The following is a 16,773-nucleotide window of genomic DNA, read 5'->3' as shown; positions in this document are numbered from 1 at the left end:
TTTCATTTTATCATCGGAAAATATATATTGCCTGTATTATCACAAAAAACTGTCTACTATAGGGAAATTTTCAAACTAGCGAATAGCACCAAATTAAATAAGAATTTTCTAGGAACTGACATGCAATCCAAGTCAAGTAATGCATACTTAGTCACTCTTGTATTTCTTCGTTCGGTTCATGAGGAGACCAAGTTAATTAGTGCAGATCAATCTACTAGATTTGAAGCTAAATAAGAAACGTTGCTGTAAAATAGAACCTAGGCAGATTTGCATCTAGAAGAATATCAAATTATCTCTGCACGTATATGAATGAATCCAGACGTTTTCTATTGGGCGGCTGCTCGATAAAAGTTTAAAAGTTGGGGGCCGATTTGTGAATTGCTCACGAGCGGCTGGTTAAATAACACTGGGCGTGGTAACGAAGGAACGCCCGCCAAAGAGAGCAGAGGAAAGAGACGAGGGACAGAAGTCGGAGCAGCTGGCCGGTGCTTCGACTTTCAGGGCGAGCATTTGCATCACTTTCTCTTTACAAGATGAATCCAAATGAAGGGTAGCGTTCCACGTTGCTGGAGCTTATTGCGTTTCTCCTCTTCTCCGGAAACCAAACACATGACGCTGAGGAAGACCCTCGCCCCCAAGTCCCGCTCTCTGCTTTCCTTTTTCTCGTCTTCTTCTTCGTCTCCTCCTCCGACGATTCGGACGATTGAAGTCGGCGATGTTCTGAGGAGATGGAGGGTGTTCACTCCCGCGGACGTCGACGCCTACTCGAAGGTCAGCCACGACACCAACCCCGTCCACTTCGACGCCGATCTTGCCCGCCTCTTCGGATTCCGGGATCGCGTCGTCCACGGGATGCTCGTAGCCTCCCTCTTCCCCAACGTCATCGCTTCTCATTTCGTGAGATCCCTGTTTTCCGTTTCTTTAATTTCTCTAACCGTCCTTTTTCTCTTTCCCCATTCTGATTACAGAGGCGTATTTTTCGGTGACTTCCCCCTTTTTGCATTTCGCTTGGTTTCAGACACGGAAAACCTTGGCGTCTGATGTAGCTAGGTATCTAACACTGAGACTGCAACCAGTTGGTTTCAGTAGTTATATGTATGTATAAAACATAAAGGATTCGTACCGTCTTTTGTTGGTAAGTTTTAAAAGGAAAAGAACACAAGTGAAGATAAATAATCAGACCATACAGATAAAGTTAATGGCAAAATGTTGATTGTGATTGACATTTATTTGACAATGGCCAAGAACGTGTTACGGTGATGCGGTGTGCATATGCCAGGTTTGAATATGATGTGATCATCAGCTCGAATGCAATGACTGTCTAACAGGGCATTCTCCATCTCGCTTCAATTCGTTTTGCAAGTAATAATTCGAGTTTATGTAAGACGCAGACAGTTAACAGCTTTTAGGCGTTTAAACCATTCATCCAATTTCTTCTATGTATATCATTGCCGTGTTTTATTTGCTCTTGGATTGCTGATTATTTCGGCCTTATTATTTGGTGTCTGCTCTTTTCTCGATGTACTTCAGTTAACCTGTGACCGCAAATTGTACTTGACAGATTCTTTTCTAAATACCAGTTCACTCCTTTTTGGATATTGTGCAGCCTGGGGCAGTATATGTCTCGCAGACTCTTCAATTTAGGTCTCCAGTTTATGTTGGGGAGAAAGTTGTTGCTGAAGTACAAACATTACATCTAAGAGAAAACAGGAAGAGGCACCTGTAGTATTCTGAACTGATTTTGTTACTCCCAAGTTTTGAGAACTCTGACGGACTTTTCCAGTTTTATTTGACGCACCTTTTTCCATTTATTCAAATTTACAGAGCAAAATTTCGGACGAAATGCCTAAAAGATGGGAATCATGTGGTCATTGACGGTGAAGCTATGGCGATATTGCCAAGCTTAGAAATGAGGGAAGTGCAACAAGAGGAGTCATGATCATCATCTATCTGGCAATCATGTTATTGACTTCCTGAGTCAGGTATTTCACAGATTTCTCAGCTTTTTGGAAAAAACAAATTCAAAATGATGTTCGTCTAGGTGGGAGATTCGTTATTGCAAAAGTATAAGATGTTTGCTAAATGCTTTCTTACAGCCAGGTAGTGGGGTATGGAGGGAAGTTTCTCATTTTAGAAAAACGTGGGTCGATAACATAACTCTTATGCATACAACTAATGCTGCAAAATTATTCTGTACTTAGAAGGCAGTCAGCAGCATTGAGTGCCTGTGCAGAACGTGCACAGCAATATTTTAAACTTAACTTGGTATTCATCTTGTGGATTGGAAGTTCCAATGGTTTATATTTTGTTGCCAAGCGCCATTTGTGCTGTCATCACTATCTGGCATATTCAATTGTAGAAACATGAAAATATGGAGATGAGATTAAATTGGTAAATGACCAAATATGATACTTAGAGTAAATCATATGTACTGATGTGAAAAATAAAGGGTAATGAGGAAGCAAGGATATGACAATCAAAAGAATGAGAAAATCAATTAAGGAAGCAAAAATGAGTGGACTAAGCCAATTTTTGCTATTATAAGAACTGAGTCATCTGTCAGTAAAAGATGAGCTTCCTCAAGTTCTCCTCTGCAAAAGAAGCATGAAATTTTCGGCTTCTGAAGTAACTTTGCCACTTAGATAGAAGCTTCTGGCTGCTATATTCAAAATGTTTTTTTTTTTGGCTATTTTAAGCAGTTCAATTTATTCTTGAATTATACTTAAATTATCTCTTTAGATGATTAAGTGCTGGTTGTAAGCATCTGTAGGTCAAACTATATGTCTTTGTTTGCTTTTCTTTATTTTAATATACATTTCAGTATCGTTATTTTATCATGCGACAAGCCCTGTTGTTTGTGGTCACAATCATGTAGATGCCTGGAAGCTTCCATAGCGGCTTCGTTGATGGGGATATATTCTAATTAACCAGATTATGCCAAAAAAATAGGACCTGCTTTCGATTCTGGTGGAGCTTTCAAGCTACATTTCAACTTTCCAATAGAAGTCCTACATCTCTTTACAGAATGAGCATTCAAAGCAAAGAATGTTAACACTGTAGGGGGAGTCAGGTTCTGATGTTTGGTAATTGCCATCAGTACTATTTGCAAGTTCCCTTGGGAATTTCAATTTGTGAGTGCTTTGTTGGATACACGATCTATTGCTGGACCAATGCATTTAAATATCCTACACTACATATGAACAAAATTGGAATTCTAGCGCATTTATTCTTCTGCTTGAGAAATCTGTCTTATTTTTCAATCTTCTGATTCTTCTTGCTGTGGCATGAAATATGAGGTTTAATCGTTGTTCATCTGTTGTTCACTCCTTCCAGGCTTAAAATTGTCCTTAGTATATGCATCAAGTAGTCAAGGTTTAGGGTCATTATGTGGTAATTGGTGGAAATTTGGTCCTTCATGAGCTTCTTTACAGTCAGACACTGATCTAGGGAGCATAGCAGCATGAGCCCCTTTATGGGACTTAATTAGGGGGACCAGGCAACCATACGGAACTTTGCAAAGTAGAGCAAATGGGGATTGCCAGACTCGCCAGTTGAGTTATTCATCAGCACCGTTGTTTATTGAGGAGAGCCATGGCACCAGTTGGCTGTAACAGAAGGATCAACAAATATAATGCAGCATCATTTTTTCATGATTTGGAGCAAGCGAACTCTGACCACCTGATATGAAGCTACCCGAAAAATTCAGAGGTTGTTGTGACCACCTAACATGAAGCTGCCCGAAAAATTCAGAGGTTGTTGTGTCCACCTAACGTGAAGCTGCCTGAGAAATACAGTCGTTGTTGTTTTGTCAGTAGAAGTCAAAGGAAATCAATTGTAGTAATCGGAAATACTTGAACTCTCTCTCTCTTGATATCTTCTAATTTGAACTTTCATTTGATATCTTCTAAAGCTGGATTAGTTATTCACCAGTTCCATTTGCGGTTTCAATATGCTCGCCTTCGCTTGATATCTTCCTAGTTCCTTCTTTTCGGGATGGAATCGAATGGTTTTTTGGCGGCGACAAAGCTGGAATAGCTCAGTCCTCTGCGGTCGCAATGATTGCTTCTGCTGCCATTGTGATCGCCCTCTCTCTCTCTCTCTCTCTTCGTGTTATGGCTCAAATATGCATCCCAAGAAAAAGTGCGACAATATTTCATTTCTCTCTCTTTCATTTATATTACACAATAGATGCTACAAGTTGTAGTGGGTAGCGATGCTTATTCTAGGCACTTGCAAGTTCTAAGAGAACCATTGCCCGTTTCTCTCAAAGAAACTGAACACAATTCTATATGCAACAGCGAAGGATGTCTCCCTTCATGATTTCGATATGGTGCATGCCTCCCACCCGAAGCGTTTTGGCAAGACATAATGTCCCTCTACCCCTCTTGTTCTCATGAAAGAATGACAATCAAGCTTTTGCATGGATTGCTTGTCGGATGTGTGATATCCGCACTAGTTGCCTCTGTCACGGTTCCTTACCAACGACATTCAATTCTGTTCTTCCATTTGATTTCTTTGGAGATGTTTGTAGTTCACGATATTTAAGGTACTGATTCAGATTCACATGTCGTTGCTGTTTTCTCTGCACTTGCATAATCATTGTTAAAGCCGCCAGAAGCATCATAGCGGCTGTTTTTTAGCAATAAATTTTTTAATTTAATCACAAGCATCTAAAAAGATTTTAATCACAAGCATCTAAAAGGATTTTTATCACAAGCATCCAGAGGCATAGCTAAGGCAGTGAAAATGGACATTGAGTTTTGGTAATGGTTTTTCTGTTTGCCGCCACCGCTTGTACCCGACCTAAAGAGGTTTCTCCACTCCACCTGTGTCCACTGCCATTAATTCATCGTGCTTTTGGATGGTTTCTTCATTCGGCTCAAAGCCAATGTGGGTAGATGCTCGGACTGGGTTTGGTTCCGGCAAAGCTACCAAAACTCCAAAGGATAGCCGGTGACAGGCTCTTTCTATGGTATGGGGTACAGGTTTCTTTTATAAACTGTTATTTTAAACTATTGGGATTTCATGCTTAGAAATATTGATCACCCATAGAATTCCAAAAAAAAAAAAGCCTCCTGTTATGTTCTCTTTGCAGTCCCTTGAGATCACAAAAGTTGATCCGTAACTAGCTGTGATGCCATTGTTGGACATCTTGATATACCATGTGAATCAGTTCTGTTTGGTTATCTTGGATATGCAGCGGAAGAACGATGAACAGTGATTAGCTCCAGTGACTCGACAGGGACGACATTCTCACGACTCGGAGAACGCCCTGCTTCCACAATCCTTGCCGCAGTCACCTTCTCTTCTGTCACCCTCTGCTCATTGATTTTCCTTTTCCCAATCGAAATGCAAATGGCAACTACCATTATCGTGAGCAATGGTGCATTACAGCATTTTAGTTTTGAAAAGATTGCAGACTGCCTCTTTCACATCCCTTCTGATTATATGCCAGTATTTTGTTGAAGGATTCAACCCCAAAAGCATTAGGATCAGGCGTCTTGCCATTCTTCAACATAAACTACACTTTCTCTATCTCCTCTCCACTAACAAGCTCCTAAAAAACTCTCTTTCCAAATCAGTCATCTTATCACATTCAACCAGATTGTTGAGAAACACACCATCAAGCCTACCACTCGTGAAAAAAATCTATGAAAAGTTCTTGCATGTTGTACCCGCAGCTTGTAATCCTTCTTCTCTCACCACTTGTAATGGTTTTTCTGTTTGCCGCCACCGCTTGTACCCGACCTAAAGAGGTTTGGCCACTCCACCTGTGTCCACTGCCATTAATTCATCGTGCTTTTGGATGGTTTCTTCATTCGGCTCAAAGCCAATGTGGGTAGATGCTCGGACTGGGTTTGGTTCCGGCAAAGCTACCAAAACTCCAAAGGATAGCCGGTGACAGAAAGCACTTAACTGGTGTGCCCTCTGAGAAGTAATAAAACTAGTCGATCTCGGTTACCATCCTTACTAAACCTGATCCAGACTCATATGAGGTAACATGCCATGGCATCGGAAGTGTTTTTTTGCACTTGACTTTTTGTTTCGGTATAAGATCCATCTCCTCAATAAGTATAAGGGAAGGAGCAAGCAAATAACTGCTACCACAACCCTACCCACAAAGGGTAGGAGAATGAAACGCTGTTAAATTGAAAGGCAAAATAACACAAAAATAGGCACACTTTCACTAACGCTAGAAGGAGGGCTTGAACCTCCGACCTTGTGGTTAACAGCCACACGCTCTAACCAACTGAGCTATTCCAGCCTTGTTGATGACTATGGAAGATTAAAACCTTTAAAAATATATTAAGGTTGTGTAATAGCTTATCGGATGGCTCGGAAGAGACATTAAAAGAAGAATTTATAATTGCATCCAACCTCCCTCCCAAAAAGTCTATGTTCTCGACCGTTGTTAACTCACCACCCATCCAACCACCAACGCATACAATAGCTTACTTTATAATAGGCGACGACTTGTGAACGTTCTGTCTTCCGTCCGACAGCAACTATGTATTTAGAAAAGAACTGAAAAACAAAGTTGAGATATGCTTCATAAAACATGTTTTCATAGAAAAAAGGGCTCAAATTTTTTGCCGAATTGACGACAATATATGCAACTAGTATACCAAATTTTTCCGGGATTTCAATTCTGACGATTCGTTTCGCACGAGTAATGCGGCGAGTCTTAGATTACAGCAGGCAGACCCAACGAGGTTCTTGGATATCAGATTGGGGTTGAACCGGAACTGATCACCTTTACCAAATGTGAATGGCCGCCGGCGGGCCTGTGGTTGGCGGATGAGTTCCAAGGAAACCAATGCCAATGTACCCGACCGAAGGAAATCCCACGCTGAGCAGCTTCAGAGGCCACCCACTTGACATTTTCTTACTGTTTTCATTGGGTCGGGTCGAGAAACTCCTTGAGGATCTCTTCTCCCCACAGGCGAGAGGGCCACTGAATTCCTTCAATGATAGATGCGGATATGACCGTTGATTACAATTCTTCAGAGTGCACTCAATCAATTTTACTAGCTACCCATCATTTTTCGTCTCCTTTATGTGCCACCATTACCGTTGATTTTTTCTGTCAGAGCATCTTCTCGTCTGTTTTCCCTTTCTTCTCATTTCGCCTTTTCAACTAACTGTGTACCAAATTTTCATCGTTCAATCCACACAAATGTGAGACGAGCGATAAAATTGGAATTTGAGAAATGCCGCCATGTAGACGTGGTGACTACCATTTCATCTCCCTTCACCGATGAACATTTAGTAACAACTAGAATTATGTGTGCCATGCCATTTGAGATTCGTAAGTCCCAGTTTAAGTTCAGGAATTACATAATATTACGTCTTCTCGTCAATGTCGTCACGATGTGAATGAAAGATTAGTAACGGACATAAAACGGACTTCTATATCAAGAATAAGAACGAGAAAATCAGTAGAGAAGGGCCAAAATTGCAGAACAAAAAGTAATAAATGCATGTCCAGATACATTCGCTTCTTCATCGCACATTCTATGATTCTACCGCTCCATGCCTTGCCGAGAAAAGACATGCAGTCTTGACGCTCATGGAACCTACTGTTCTTTCCTGCATCAGGACATGAGATAGACAGAGGGAGAGAGAGATGTCCAGGGCGTAAGGCCTTTCATTAGAACATGAAAATGGCAGCAACAGGGAGCCAGTCAGCTGCCCACTCCTAGTGGGAAGCGGCCTCATGCGCCCTGCCATGGACGTGGTGAGCGAAACGCTCAGCTCGCTCCTTCGCCTCCCGCGCCTTGCCTGCAATGCAGCCGCGTACCGCTTCCATCCCCTCAGCCCCCGGCGGCCTCTTCCCCGTCGCGTACCTATAAGCCCAAGCGAACACTGACACCGCGGCCGCCGCGAAACCGCCAGACGAGAGGAAGCCCAGGACCAGCAGGATCGCCGCGATCGCAGCCGGGACGAGAACGGGGCTGAAAAGGATCAGGAGCGGCGTCGCCACCGTCAAGGCGACCACCGTTCCCCCAAGGCTCAGGCCAGAAAGGACGGTGAGGCTGCCGCCAATCGTCACGGCCGTCACCACCTTCACCACCTGCTGCGTCCGCTGGTCTGCCTGCCGCTCGGCCATTTCGACGATGGGGCTGAACGTCAACGGCGAAGGAACGCCGTTTGCGCCTTTGCTCTCTGGGTCTCAAACTCCACGCGCTCAGGGAATCGGACGGAAATAATGGCTGTTGATTGAAGAAGCAAGCAGACCCCGTTGTCGAGAAAAGCGGGCACCGTTGTCGGAAAATCGATGTGGGGAGGCCGAACGGTAGCACCACATAAATAGCCCCAAGGCAAAACACGTTGCGAGTGTAGAGAGAGCTTGGAACGTGTCAAATCCACCTTCATGCAGAGCGATAGCGTGGAAAGCAGCCATGAGTTCTACATAAGTATGTGGCAAATGGTCAACGAGTCCGGTTAGTTCGAATCTCTATGGCCAACCTATCTTTAAAAAGAAAAGTTCGTCCTCGTCAGGCTTCGAAGTTCAGGGATAGTCGTTAGGATTTTCCAAATTATTAAAACCCTCAGACAAGAGGCCACACATTTACGGTGCCACTTACAAAATACATCTAACTCAAAAAGTTTGAAATTCTATTCAATCAGCTTAGCTAGAGTTTCAACTCAACAATTCTGTCAATGGCAACCTCTTTAGATGAAACACAGGGAATGCCAGCATATTTTTCAATAAACAAGGCAATACAAGAACCGTCCTTGACGTTCTACAGGACCACACAGATGATCAAGCCCTTATGGATTATCTCATATCTAAATAACAAGGAATATGAAGGGACATTTTCTGTCAGCAACAGAAGCCCCAAAGATTAGAACTGCAGAAACAAATAACGAACTACACAGAGCATGAATGAGATAAATTTTCTGTTGTAAGCAGACAATACACGGTTTCTGTTGTAAGCAGGCAATACACGGCTTCAATTAAAATAGTAAGTTGCGTAATGTGCGTGTGGGCCCTCATTTACCCCTGCGTGTTACCCCCATATATTCATGTTGGAGAAAGATTTGGATTGATGGGAAAAGAAATAACAGTTCCACAGATTATTTGAACCTACCAGATAGGGTTCAAACTACATGTTCTGAAGGAACGAAAAGAATTGTGGGACAAATTTATTTCATACATTTGATCTTATTACTCCATAGTAAAAAATACCTCCCTGTACAACTTTATATATTACCATCAACAATAATAATATACTCAAATTTTCATCAAAAGAGAAGCTGGTGAACCTTTTAGCTTTACCTCTGACCACCAAGATTATAGGTGGTTTCACCTGAACAGCGCCATAGCATGGTTGCTGCCTATGACTAGACTCCAACATGGTTGCATACGGCTTCGAACACCTCAGAACACACACCAGAAAATGCTGTCATAGACTGGAAGACCCCCGGCAAGCCTGTCTGGATGTTGTTAAGAGTCATTGCCCTTGTTACCTGCACCGCCTTTGCATGCTTTGAAAGCTCTTCTTCTGCTCTCCTCCGGCACGATTGCACTGCCAACCTCTTCTCAGCTAGTGGATCCCTTGCATCAATAGCTGCTGGATCTGACCCACTGCCTGGAATATTAATTCCTGCGACTGAGTATGAGGCCACTGAACCATAGAACTTCTTCTCAACTGCTCTGAGGGCAGCAGTCTTCTTCTCAAGTTCTCTTGCTGCTGATTCAGATCGTTTTCGGCATCTGAGCTCCTCTGACTGTTGCAATGCAATGGTCTGAATGACAGTGACAAAACTTTTGATAGCCTCAGAGGCAACCGTATCAGGGATACGATCCACAGCATGTCTCCACTCATCACACAGGGAGTAGATGCGTGAGGCAGATTCGGAGGCTAGAGGCACTGTGGCAGCAGGGAGAGTTTCAGATGAATCATCTATGCGTTGAAGGGTGAGTCTGAGCCAAGAATGCAACGAGTGAATGTAGTCACGGTGGTGCTTTACCAACCGTGAGAAGGAAGAGTGCCAGCCAGATACAGCAAGTTGGAGATGGTGAGTTGACTGCCGGTGTAGATCAGAAGTTGAATCTCCAACAGTAGAACGGCTTGTGAGACCACGAACCTGCTGAACAATATCATTTTGGATCTCGTGGAAATGATTCATGGCCTTCCACATCTTCATCAAACTGTACAGCAACAGATGGAAACCTTTAGTCTTTTCTAGCTGTCCAAGATCATTTCGAGTTATGAACAGATATGCAGGACACCACATAGAGCGGTTGTTGGTCTCATGGGACAAAGAAGCAAAGTCTGTATGTGAACCCACATGCATATATGATCACAATGAACTTGCATCGATCCTGTGATATGATGATAAAATTACTTATTCTTATCTGCCTATGTGGCTTAAAAACATGGTAGACTCATAATTTTTTATTTCTAACCTGAAGAAACCATAGGATAAGTGAGACTCTCTCGTTCTCGGAGGCATAAATCTCCTTAGCTAGTTCCCCCACCCCTAGGGCCTATATACCTGCTTAGGCTTGCACAGTAAGTGGTGCAAATGAAATAGGAACTTCGCTTTCCTCACAGCCATAGCCCAATCCACTGCACCAACCACCTTGGGGCTTGTAGAGTCATTAACTGAAAAGAAAAAAGGAAAGTGGTGTGCCAACTCTGTTGGGAGCATGTAATGGCACGTTTAACTGAAGTATCCCAATACATGAAGAAACCATAGGATAACTGGATAAGTGAGACTCTCTCGCTCTTAGCAGCATAAATCTCCATGGCTAGTACCCCCGCCCCAAAGCCTATACCTGCTTAGGCTTGTACACTAGGTGGCGCACAAGAAGTATGAACTTTGCTTTCCTCACAGCCAAAGCCCAATCCACTGCACCAACCCCCTTGGGGCTTGTAGAGTTATTAACTGAAACGATCAAAAGGAAAAGCTGCTCCACCTCTGTTGAGAGCACGATAATTGTACATTTAACTGAAGTACCCCAACAACAATGATTTAGGGCCATGTAAAAACTATAGAATAAGAATATTATGCTCATGCTCCTACAACCACAAAAAAACAGACGGACATTCATTGTGGTTGTCCACGCTCAGCAGCATCAACTTTTCCATAAACTAACAGCCCACTAAGAATTATATCTGGAGATGACAGAAAATATGTACTTTACCTAAAACAGTAACTGGAAAAGGAAAGATACACATTTATGTAGTATCTCAATATATTTGTTCTGTCAAATGCACTAGAAGAGAATATAACCAATGGTGTAAATATCATTACATATAAGTCGGTAATATGTAGTATCTAGATATTTTATTCTGTCAAAGGCACTAGAAGGGCATTTAGTTAATTCTGCAACTACTGTTGTACAATGTCCGATACCAGCCAATACACATTGTCACATTCAGAAACAAAATGAAAAGGGCCCTGTTTTGATATCAGCCTCTATATGGGGCCCATATTAGCCATATCGGTAGTGAACACAACATGGTATTGGCAGACATACAAAACAAAATAATAATTTTTTTATTTTAACAATTTGATTTTAAAAAATGAAGATACTGATAAGGGTGTCGTATCATTTAGCAAACCGTCATGGTTATGAAACTGATACTGGCAATATCTCATATAGTTGAGTTCGATGGGTTTTCCTGAAGATGAATCTGGATCGCCATGTTCAATCAGCAAGGTAACATAACGGCCCCAAGTTTTGGAAACAAATTAACAGCAGAGATATTGCAGTGTCTGCAGAACCCATTAGCTCATATGTTTGACCTGCTGCTTTCAAGTCCAAATGGTCTCAAAACCAAGGGCTGGCCACATGCTTAACGGCCTTATGTCTACACCTCAATTCTAACACGAAGATATAACTGACAATAAACTGATAGACGTGTACAATAAGAAAAGGAAATGGATTTCTTTCTTCATGTACAACTAAACATGTGAATCAATCTTCATATTCTGATTTTGAAAATGTGGCATGACTATGAACCCACCAACCCTTAGAGGGGTTGACGTGCAACCTTCTTTCCTTCAGTTGGAAGAGGAAAAATACTCATCGAAACAAAATGGGAGAGAAACAAAACGATGCAGGAAGAGAAAAGGGAACATTGGTGGTACCCATGACAAAGCTCAAGCAGTTGTGGCCCGAGTTCATTATCTCTAACTGTTGTAATTGCAGAGGAAGTTGTATTTACAGCCTGAGAAGCAACCATTATCAGAGACTGCAGCCTTTTTATAGATGCCTTGGTCTTGTCCAGCTTGACCTCCTTTTCTCCTTTATATTCTTGGCTCTGTAATAAACTCAGTTTTTTCTCATGTTCTATTCTTCCTGCTTCCCTTTCCTGAAACATGCATTAGTGTGTCATATCCCTTTTGAAGAAGTTACAAGTATATACACGGTCATATATTCTCAAGCATTATATGGATTCCTTTTAATAGACGACTTTACTAGATGCACTCAACAACGATATGAAGCATAATTCATGTGCAAGAAGAAAAGAAACCAAAGCAAACAACAGATAGTACCAATTTTTGAAGGAAAACCCTTACTTTCATTAAAACAAGCTGCTATTTTATCAAATAGAACATCATGTGAGGAAGTTTTAACATGATAATGGGGTGCTTGTTAGTGGACAATCCAAATTAGATAACATAAAGTATTAGCTCTACAACTGAGAAAATCACAAGGACGCTTGTTTTATTTGCCTTTTTTATGGTGGAGTAACAAAGTCAATGCTTACAAATGCTGTCAAGTACCTTGAGGAACTGCTAATCTTCCAATGGCTAATTAAGATGTGCAAGAGATGAATAGCAACACAGAAACAACTTAAAGGTGATGAGTGGGTGTCAAATGCCTGACCATAACAGCACCATAACTCCAGAGCCTGATCGAATTAGTGCAGAATGACTGCATGCATGAATGTCATTAGAAGCAATAGAGAATTGCAGACAACATGAGAGTTCATTTTAATCAAACAATTGCCTAAGAGCAGTGGCGGAGACATGTGTAGGCTGGTGTGTGCAATTGCCCACATCAGCCCACAAAAATTGCTTTATTTCTATATTGATACCTCCCAGAGTGCCCCTTAAAAAAGTTAAACTGCTAGTGCCCCTTAGCCAGAAATTTCAGGCTTCGCCACTGCCTATGAGACAGAGAAGATCATATTGTTCAAATTCCTGATCCCTAAAAGAGAAAGGGCAAACATCTCTTCTACTCTCAAATCAAATCTCCATAAGGACACATTCCACAACTAAAAAATGTCGGAACTAAAGTAGTCGCTTATTCCTCAGCACAACAAAATGAGCTGCAAAAGATCCTATTTTGTTAACCTGAAGATCTTCGAGACTTGTACAGCTAAATGTCATAACAAAACCAATACAATATGGCACCAAGTGGCAACAAAACCACCAGACAAGTAAGAATCAGTACTCACATTTTACGAATTCCAGCAAATATTATAAGCAAGAGTTAATACATCAACCAGGATTCTGACAGTGTATGTAAATGCAGCTTTGATCAACATACTATTGCTGCCATTGCACAGAATAAGCAATTAAAGTGCAATTCAAGGACAATTGACAAGATACTTACCTTGACTTCTTCATAAAGCTTTTTCTCCCATGCAAGAAGTTGCTCCAACGTAGAGCAGTGGCTTTTCCGATCACCAGATTCTATGAGTGCCCCTGTCTTCATGCTGTACTTAATTGCAAGTGGTGGCTTCGATGTCCAAGTAGAAGAAATATTAATGAAGACATTGTTTGAATGGTAGACAGTTCCTGAGGACAACAGAGAAGAACTTGAATTAGAAGGATGAACCGTTGGTTCCAAGTTAGCCAACCCTATAGACCTTTCCCATTTAGAAGGATTTTGTGATTCAAAACTTAGTTAAGGAAGCAAAGAAGCAAACCGGACATTCAAGAGAAAAATATAGAATAGACTCCTCATCGGCATACAGAAAAAGATATGAGTTCTACATTTTTTTGAGCTTGTATACTTTTGGAAAAAATGCCCAGTATACCCTTAAGCATGGTTGGCATTGTGATTAAATTATATCTCCCAACAAGGATACCAAATATCGTAGTTACTAGTAAACGAACAAAGGTGTGACGTAAATGAAAAGGACACGTGAAGCAGAAATACGGAAGCAAATACTTGAAAAAAATATTCCATCGTATAAGTGACGAGATTCGGCGAAACAGCGAAACGCGAAGCGGATCTAAAGTGGGGAAGCGATTTTTTAAAAGAGGGAGCTGTATCATCGCGACTGTGCTGATCATGCCGTCATCGTATCCGACGAAAATTTAAACTTAGAGAAAAGAGATCTAGCAGATGAGGCGGGAACAAGACAAATTGGTTTTGCTAGACATTTACTTGTCCTTTTCCTCAAGTGGCAACAAGGATCCTTTTAGCTGTAAAAGAAAAGCATAGAAAGAGAGAAATGGCAATAATTTAGAGTCCCAACGAAGGAATCCTGAAAAATTTACTGCCAGAGAAGGCACCTGCACCAGCGGAGCCGCCGGAGGCAGGAAACAAAACTCTGGAAACAGAAGGACGCCAAGTTTTTAGACGGCTATGAGGTTAGAAACCGGCGCACGACCGTATATGGTAAACAAAGGAGCAGAGAATTCTAAGCTGACAAGCAAAATGTGTACGACCGTCGAAACAAAAGCTGCGTGGCAAAAACTATAAACAGATGGAGACAATGGCCACATGAATTGTCTCAGACACTAGCGATTTATTCGGGAACTAAGTAAGTAACCATTACGGTGGATCGGAAGCTGTATAATTCTGCCTGAAGTCTGTGCTGGAACATATATTAAAAAAAAATTGGAGAACACTGAACACCGATTCTATGGTATCTAAAAGAAAGAACTGCAAGGGAATGTGAAATTTGATCACGTAGGAGAGCGAAGCAGGAAAATCAACAACACATTTTGGAAAGATAGCAAGACTTTTCCTTTAAAATTTTAAAGCAAAACCCAAACTTCAGCAAAATAACTGAAAGCCACAAACCAATAAATTAGGAATGAAAGAGGATCGCTTTTCCCCTCGCAGATTTAGAGGCTGGGGGCGTTTCCGCAGGATTTGGTTATGAAAAAAAAGACGACCATTTCCAAATGCAGGACCAAGAGTTGAGGAAAATGACAAAGTCCTACAAATCCTTACTCGTCAATTGCCGGAAACTCCGATCAAGCTGCTCTCTATCCGTCTCGAGGAGTTCCGCAACCTCCTTCCCGGCTTCAGCCGCCTTAACGAAACATTCTTCCAATGCCACGGCGATCTCCGCCAGATCCTTGTGCCTCCTCACCATCTTTAAGTCTTGTACACTTTCGTTCCCATTCACAGAGGAGCGAACCAAATCCTCATTGTCCGACCTCCGGCTGAACTTCTCCACCGATTCTGGCGGAACCCAACTTTCGGAACGAGACTCCACGTTCGCCGGCACTCCGTGGTTCCTGTCATCATCGCCGGAGTCGGCTTCACTGCTGCTGCAGCACTGCTCATCTCCCCACTCGCTGCATTCCACCTCCTCCCGCTCGCTGATGACACTCTCCTCGTGCACCCGGGATTTCGCCTCTTCGCGCTGCCGATAGAAATCTGATCCCGGCGGTGATGGAGGATAGAAATTCTCCCAGTCCCACATCGAGGACGTCTGTGAAGGGGACATGTTGGAGTAGACTGAATTCGTCTTCGCGGTGACGCTGGGTTTTCCCGCAGCCCGGAAACTGGAAGAAGCAGAGGATCCGGATATAGAATGAGTAGGCGACGGGCTTGCGGATTCCGGGTCAAGTCTACCAGTGGAAACTCCCGCCGTCACGGCTTTGGCGGGAAGGTGAAGATTAGCGGGAGAGGAATCGGCGGCAGAAGTGGTAGTTTGGTGGAAGGATTTGGATTTCGCGGGAGGGTGAAGGGCCGGAGGAGGAGGAGGAGGAACAGCGGCAGAGGATGAGAGGGAACGACTGAGGAAGACGGGGGGAGTACCGTCGCTGACGGCGAGGGACTCGCCGGCCGCGAAATGGGAGAGAGCCGAACCCGTGAGGCGGAGGTGGCGAAGGTAGTCGGCGTGGGCGGAAGCGAAGTGATGGCGGGACTTCACCGCCTGCTTCATGAGGCGGCGCCGCTCTCTGCAGCGGCCCACGGTGTCCTCGCTCTCTACCTTGGAGGTGGCGCAACCCATGTTGTGTCGCCCGAGAGAGAGAGAGGATCTGTCCTCTGTACTCCGTAGTGAGCCGCAAGGTCGTCTGCCCTGTAGTGAGAAAGTTAGTGAGAAAAGAGAAATTCATAAAGACTTGCTTTTTTAGTTGGGTTTGAAACACATAAAATTACCAACGGTTACTAATCTTTATTTAGTGTAAAATATGCTTCACAGTAACACAGCTAAAAGGTTAATAGGATTGTGAGCAGCTCATTTTCACCCCTTTAAAAACGTATAAGCATACAAAAATGTCAAGTTTAATTTGTACTAACTAAACCACTCTAAACCAAAATAATTAAGGCATATATATATATATATATATATATATATATATATTGTAAAAGAGAATGAAAAGGGAGGAAAATGAATGGAGCAAGTTTTGGAAGTAGTTGCACACCATCTACCAAAGCTAGCTTCTTTTCTGTGTGGAGCAGCTGTGTTTGGACTGTACTATCGCATTGATTCTGCTTGCCTCCTTTTTCGGGAAAAACCCATCTTTTAAACTAATATTTGAATTTTTCATTCGTGGTTCAACCGACCCATTCCTTCCTGTTGTTTATATCTTGGTTTAATGTTCCTCCTACCA

General features: G+C 42.5%; 3 protein-coding genes and 1 non-coding gene across 4 annotated transcripts; 1 reads left to right on the top strand and 3 right to left on the bottom strand.

Annotated features, from left to right (window-relative positions):
* Positions 1-434: 434 nt before the first annotated feature.
* On the top strand, positions 435-3,907 carry LOC116265395 (uncharacterized). The gene is made up of 4 exons (XM_031645975.2): positions 435-897; positions 1,607-1,722; positions 1,825-1,982; positions 3,334-3,907. The coding sequence occupies exons 1-3, from the start codon at positions 544-546 to the stop codon at positions 1,937-1,939; spliced, it is 585 nt and encodes a 194-aa protein (XP_031501835.1). The 5' UTR covers positions 435-543; the 3' UTR covers positions 1,940-1,982; positions 3,334-3,907.
* Positions 3,908-6,191: 2,284 nt separating this feature from the next.
* On the bottom strand, positions 6,192-6,265 carry TRNAN-GUU (transfer RNA asparagine (anticodon GUU)). Its single transcript has one exon. It is a non-coding gene; the product is annotated as a tRNA-Asn (tRNA).
* Positions 6,266-7,422: 1,157 nt separating this feature from the next.
* Positions 7,423-8,996, bottom strand: LOC116265611 (oleosin L-like). Its single transcript, XM_031646336.2, has one exon. It carries the CDS (start codon positions 8,108-8,110, stop codon positions 7,700-7,702), a length of 411 nt encoding a protein of 136 aa, XP_031502196.1. The 5' UTR covers positions 8,111-8,996; the 3' UTR covers positions 7,423-7,699.
* Positions 8,997-9,137: 141 nt separating this feature from the next.
* LOC116265610 (nitrate regulatory gene2 protein-like) lies at positions 9,138-16,268 on the bottom strand. Its single transcript, XM_031646335.2, has 4 exons — positions 15,158-16,268; positions 13,583-13,767; positions 12,109-12,332; positions 9,138-10,159 (listed from the first exon to the last, which is right to left on the bottom strand). The coding sequence occupies exons 1-4, from the start codon at positions 16,167-16,169 to the stop codon at positions 9,349-9,351; spliced, it is 2,232 nt and encodes a 743-aa protein (XP_031502195.1). The 5' UTR covers positions 16,170-16,268; the 3' UTR covers positions 9,138-9,348.
* Between the last annotated feature and the right edge of the window lie 505 nt (positions 16,269-16,773).

This window comes from Nymphaea colorata, chromosome 12 (genome assembly GCF_008831285.2).
Source record: "Nymphaea colorata isolate Beijing-Zhang1983 chromosome 12, ASM883128v2, whole genome shotgun sequence".
In the NCBI taxonomy this organism is placed as follows: domain Eukaryota; kingdom Viridiplantae; phylum Streptophyta; class Magnoliopsida; order Nymphaeales; family Nymphaeaceae; genus Nymphaea; species Nymphaea colorata.
Note: the sequence above shows the minus strand (reverse complement) of the source record. Positions and strands in the feature narration are given on the sequence as shown.

Coding starts and splice junctions, on each gene's coding strand:
- LOC116265395 (XM_031645975.2), top strand. CDS start 544: ATGAAGGGTAGCGTTCCACGTTGCTGGAGCTTATTGCGTTTCTCCTCT. Junction 898..1,606: donor ACGTCATCGCTTCTCATTTC/GTGAGATCCCTG, acceptor GATATTGTGCAG/CCTGGGGCAGTATATGTCTC. Junction 1,723..1,824: donor GAAAACAGGAAGAGGCACCT/GTAGTATTCTGA, acceptor TCAAATTTACAG/AGCAAAATTTCGGACGAAAT.
- LOC116265611 (XM_031646336.2), bottom strand. CDS start 8,110: ATGGCCGAGCGGCAGGCAGACCAGCGGACGCAGCAGGTGGTGAAGGTG.
- LOC116265610 (XM_031646335.2), bottom strand. CDS start 16,169: ATGGGTTGCGCCACCTCCAAGGTAGAGAGCGAGGACACCGTGGGCCGC. Junction 13,768..15,157: donor GAGTTTCCGGCAATTGACGA/GTAAGGATTTGT, acceptor TGTTGTCCTCAG/GAACTGTCTACCATTCAAAC. Junction 12,333..13,582: donor AGCTTTATGAAGAAGTCAAG/GTAAGTATCTTG, acceptor TGCATGTTTCAG/GAAAGGGAAGCAGGAAGAAT.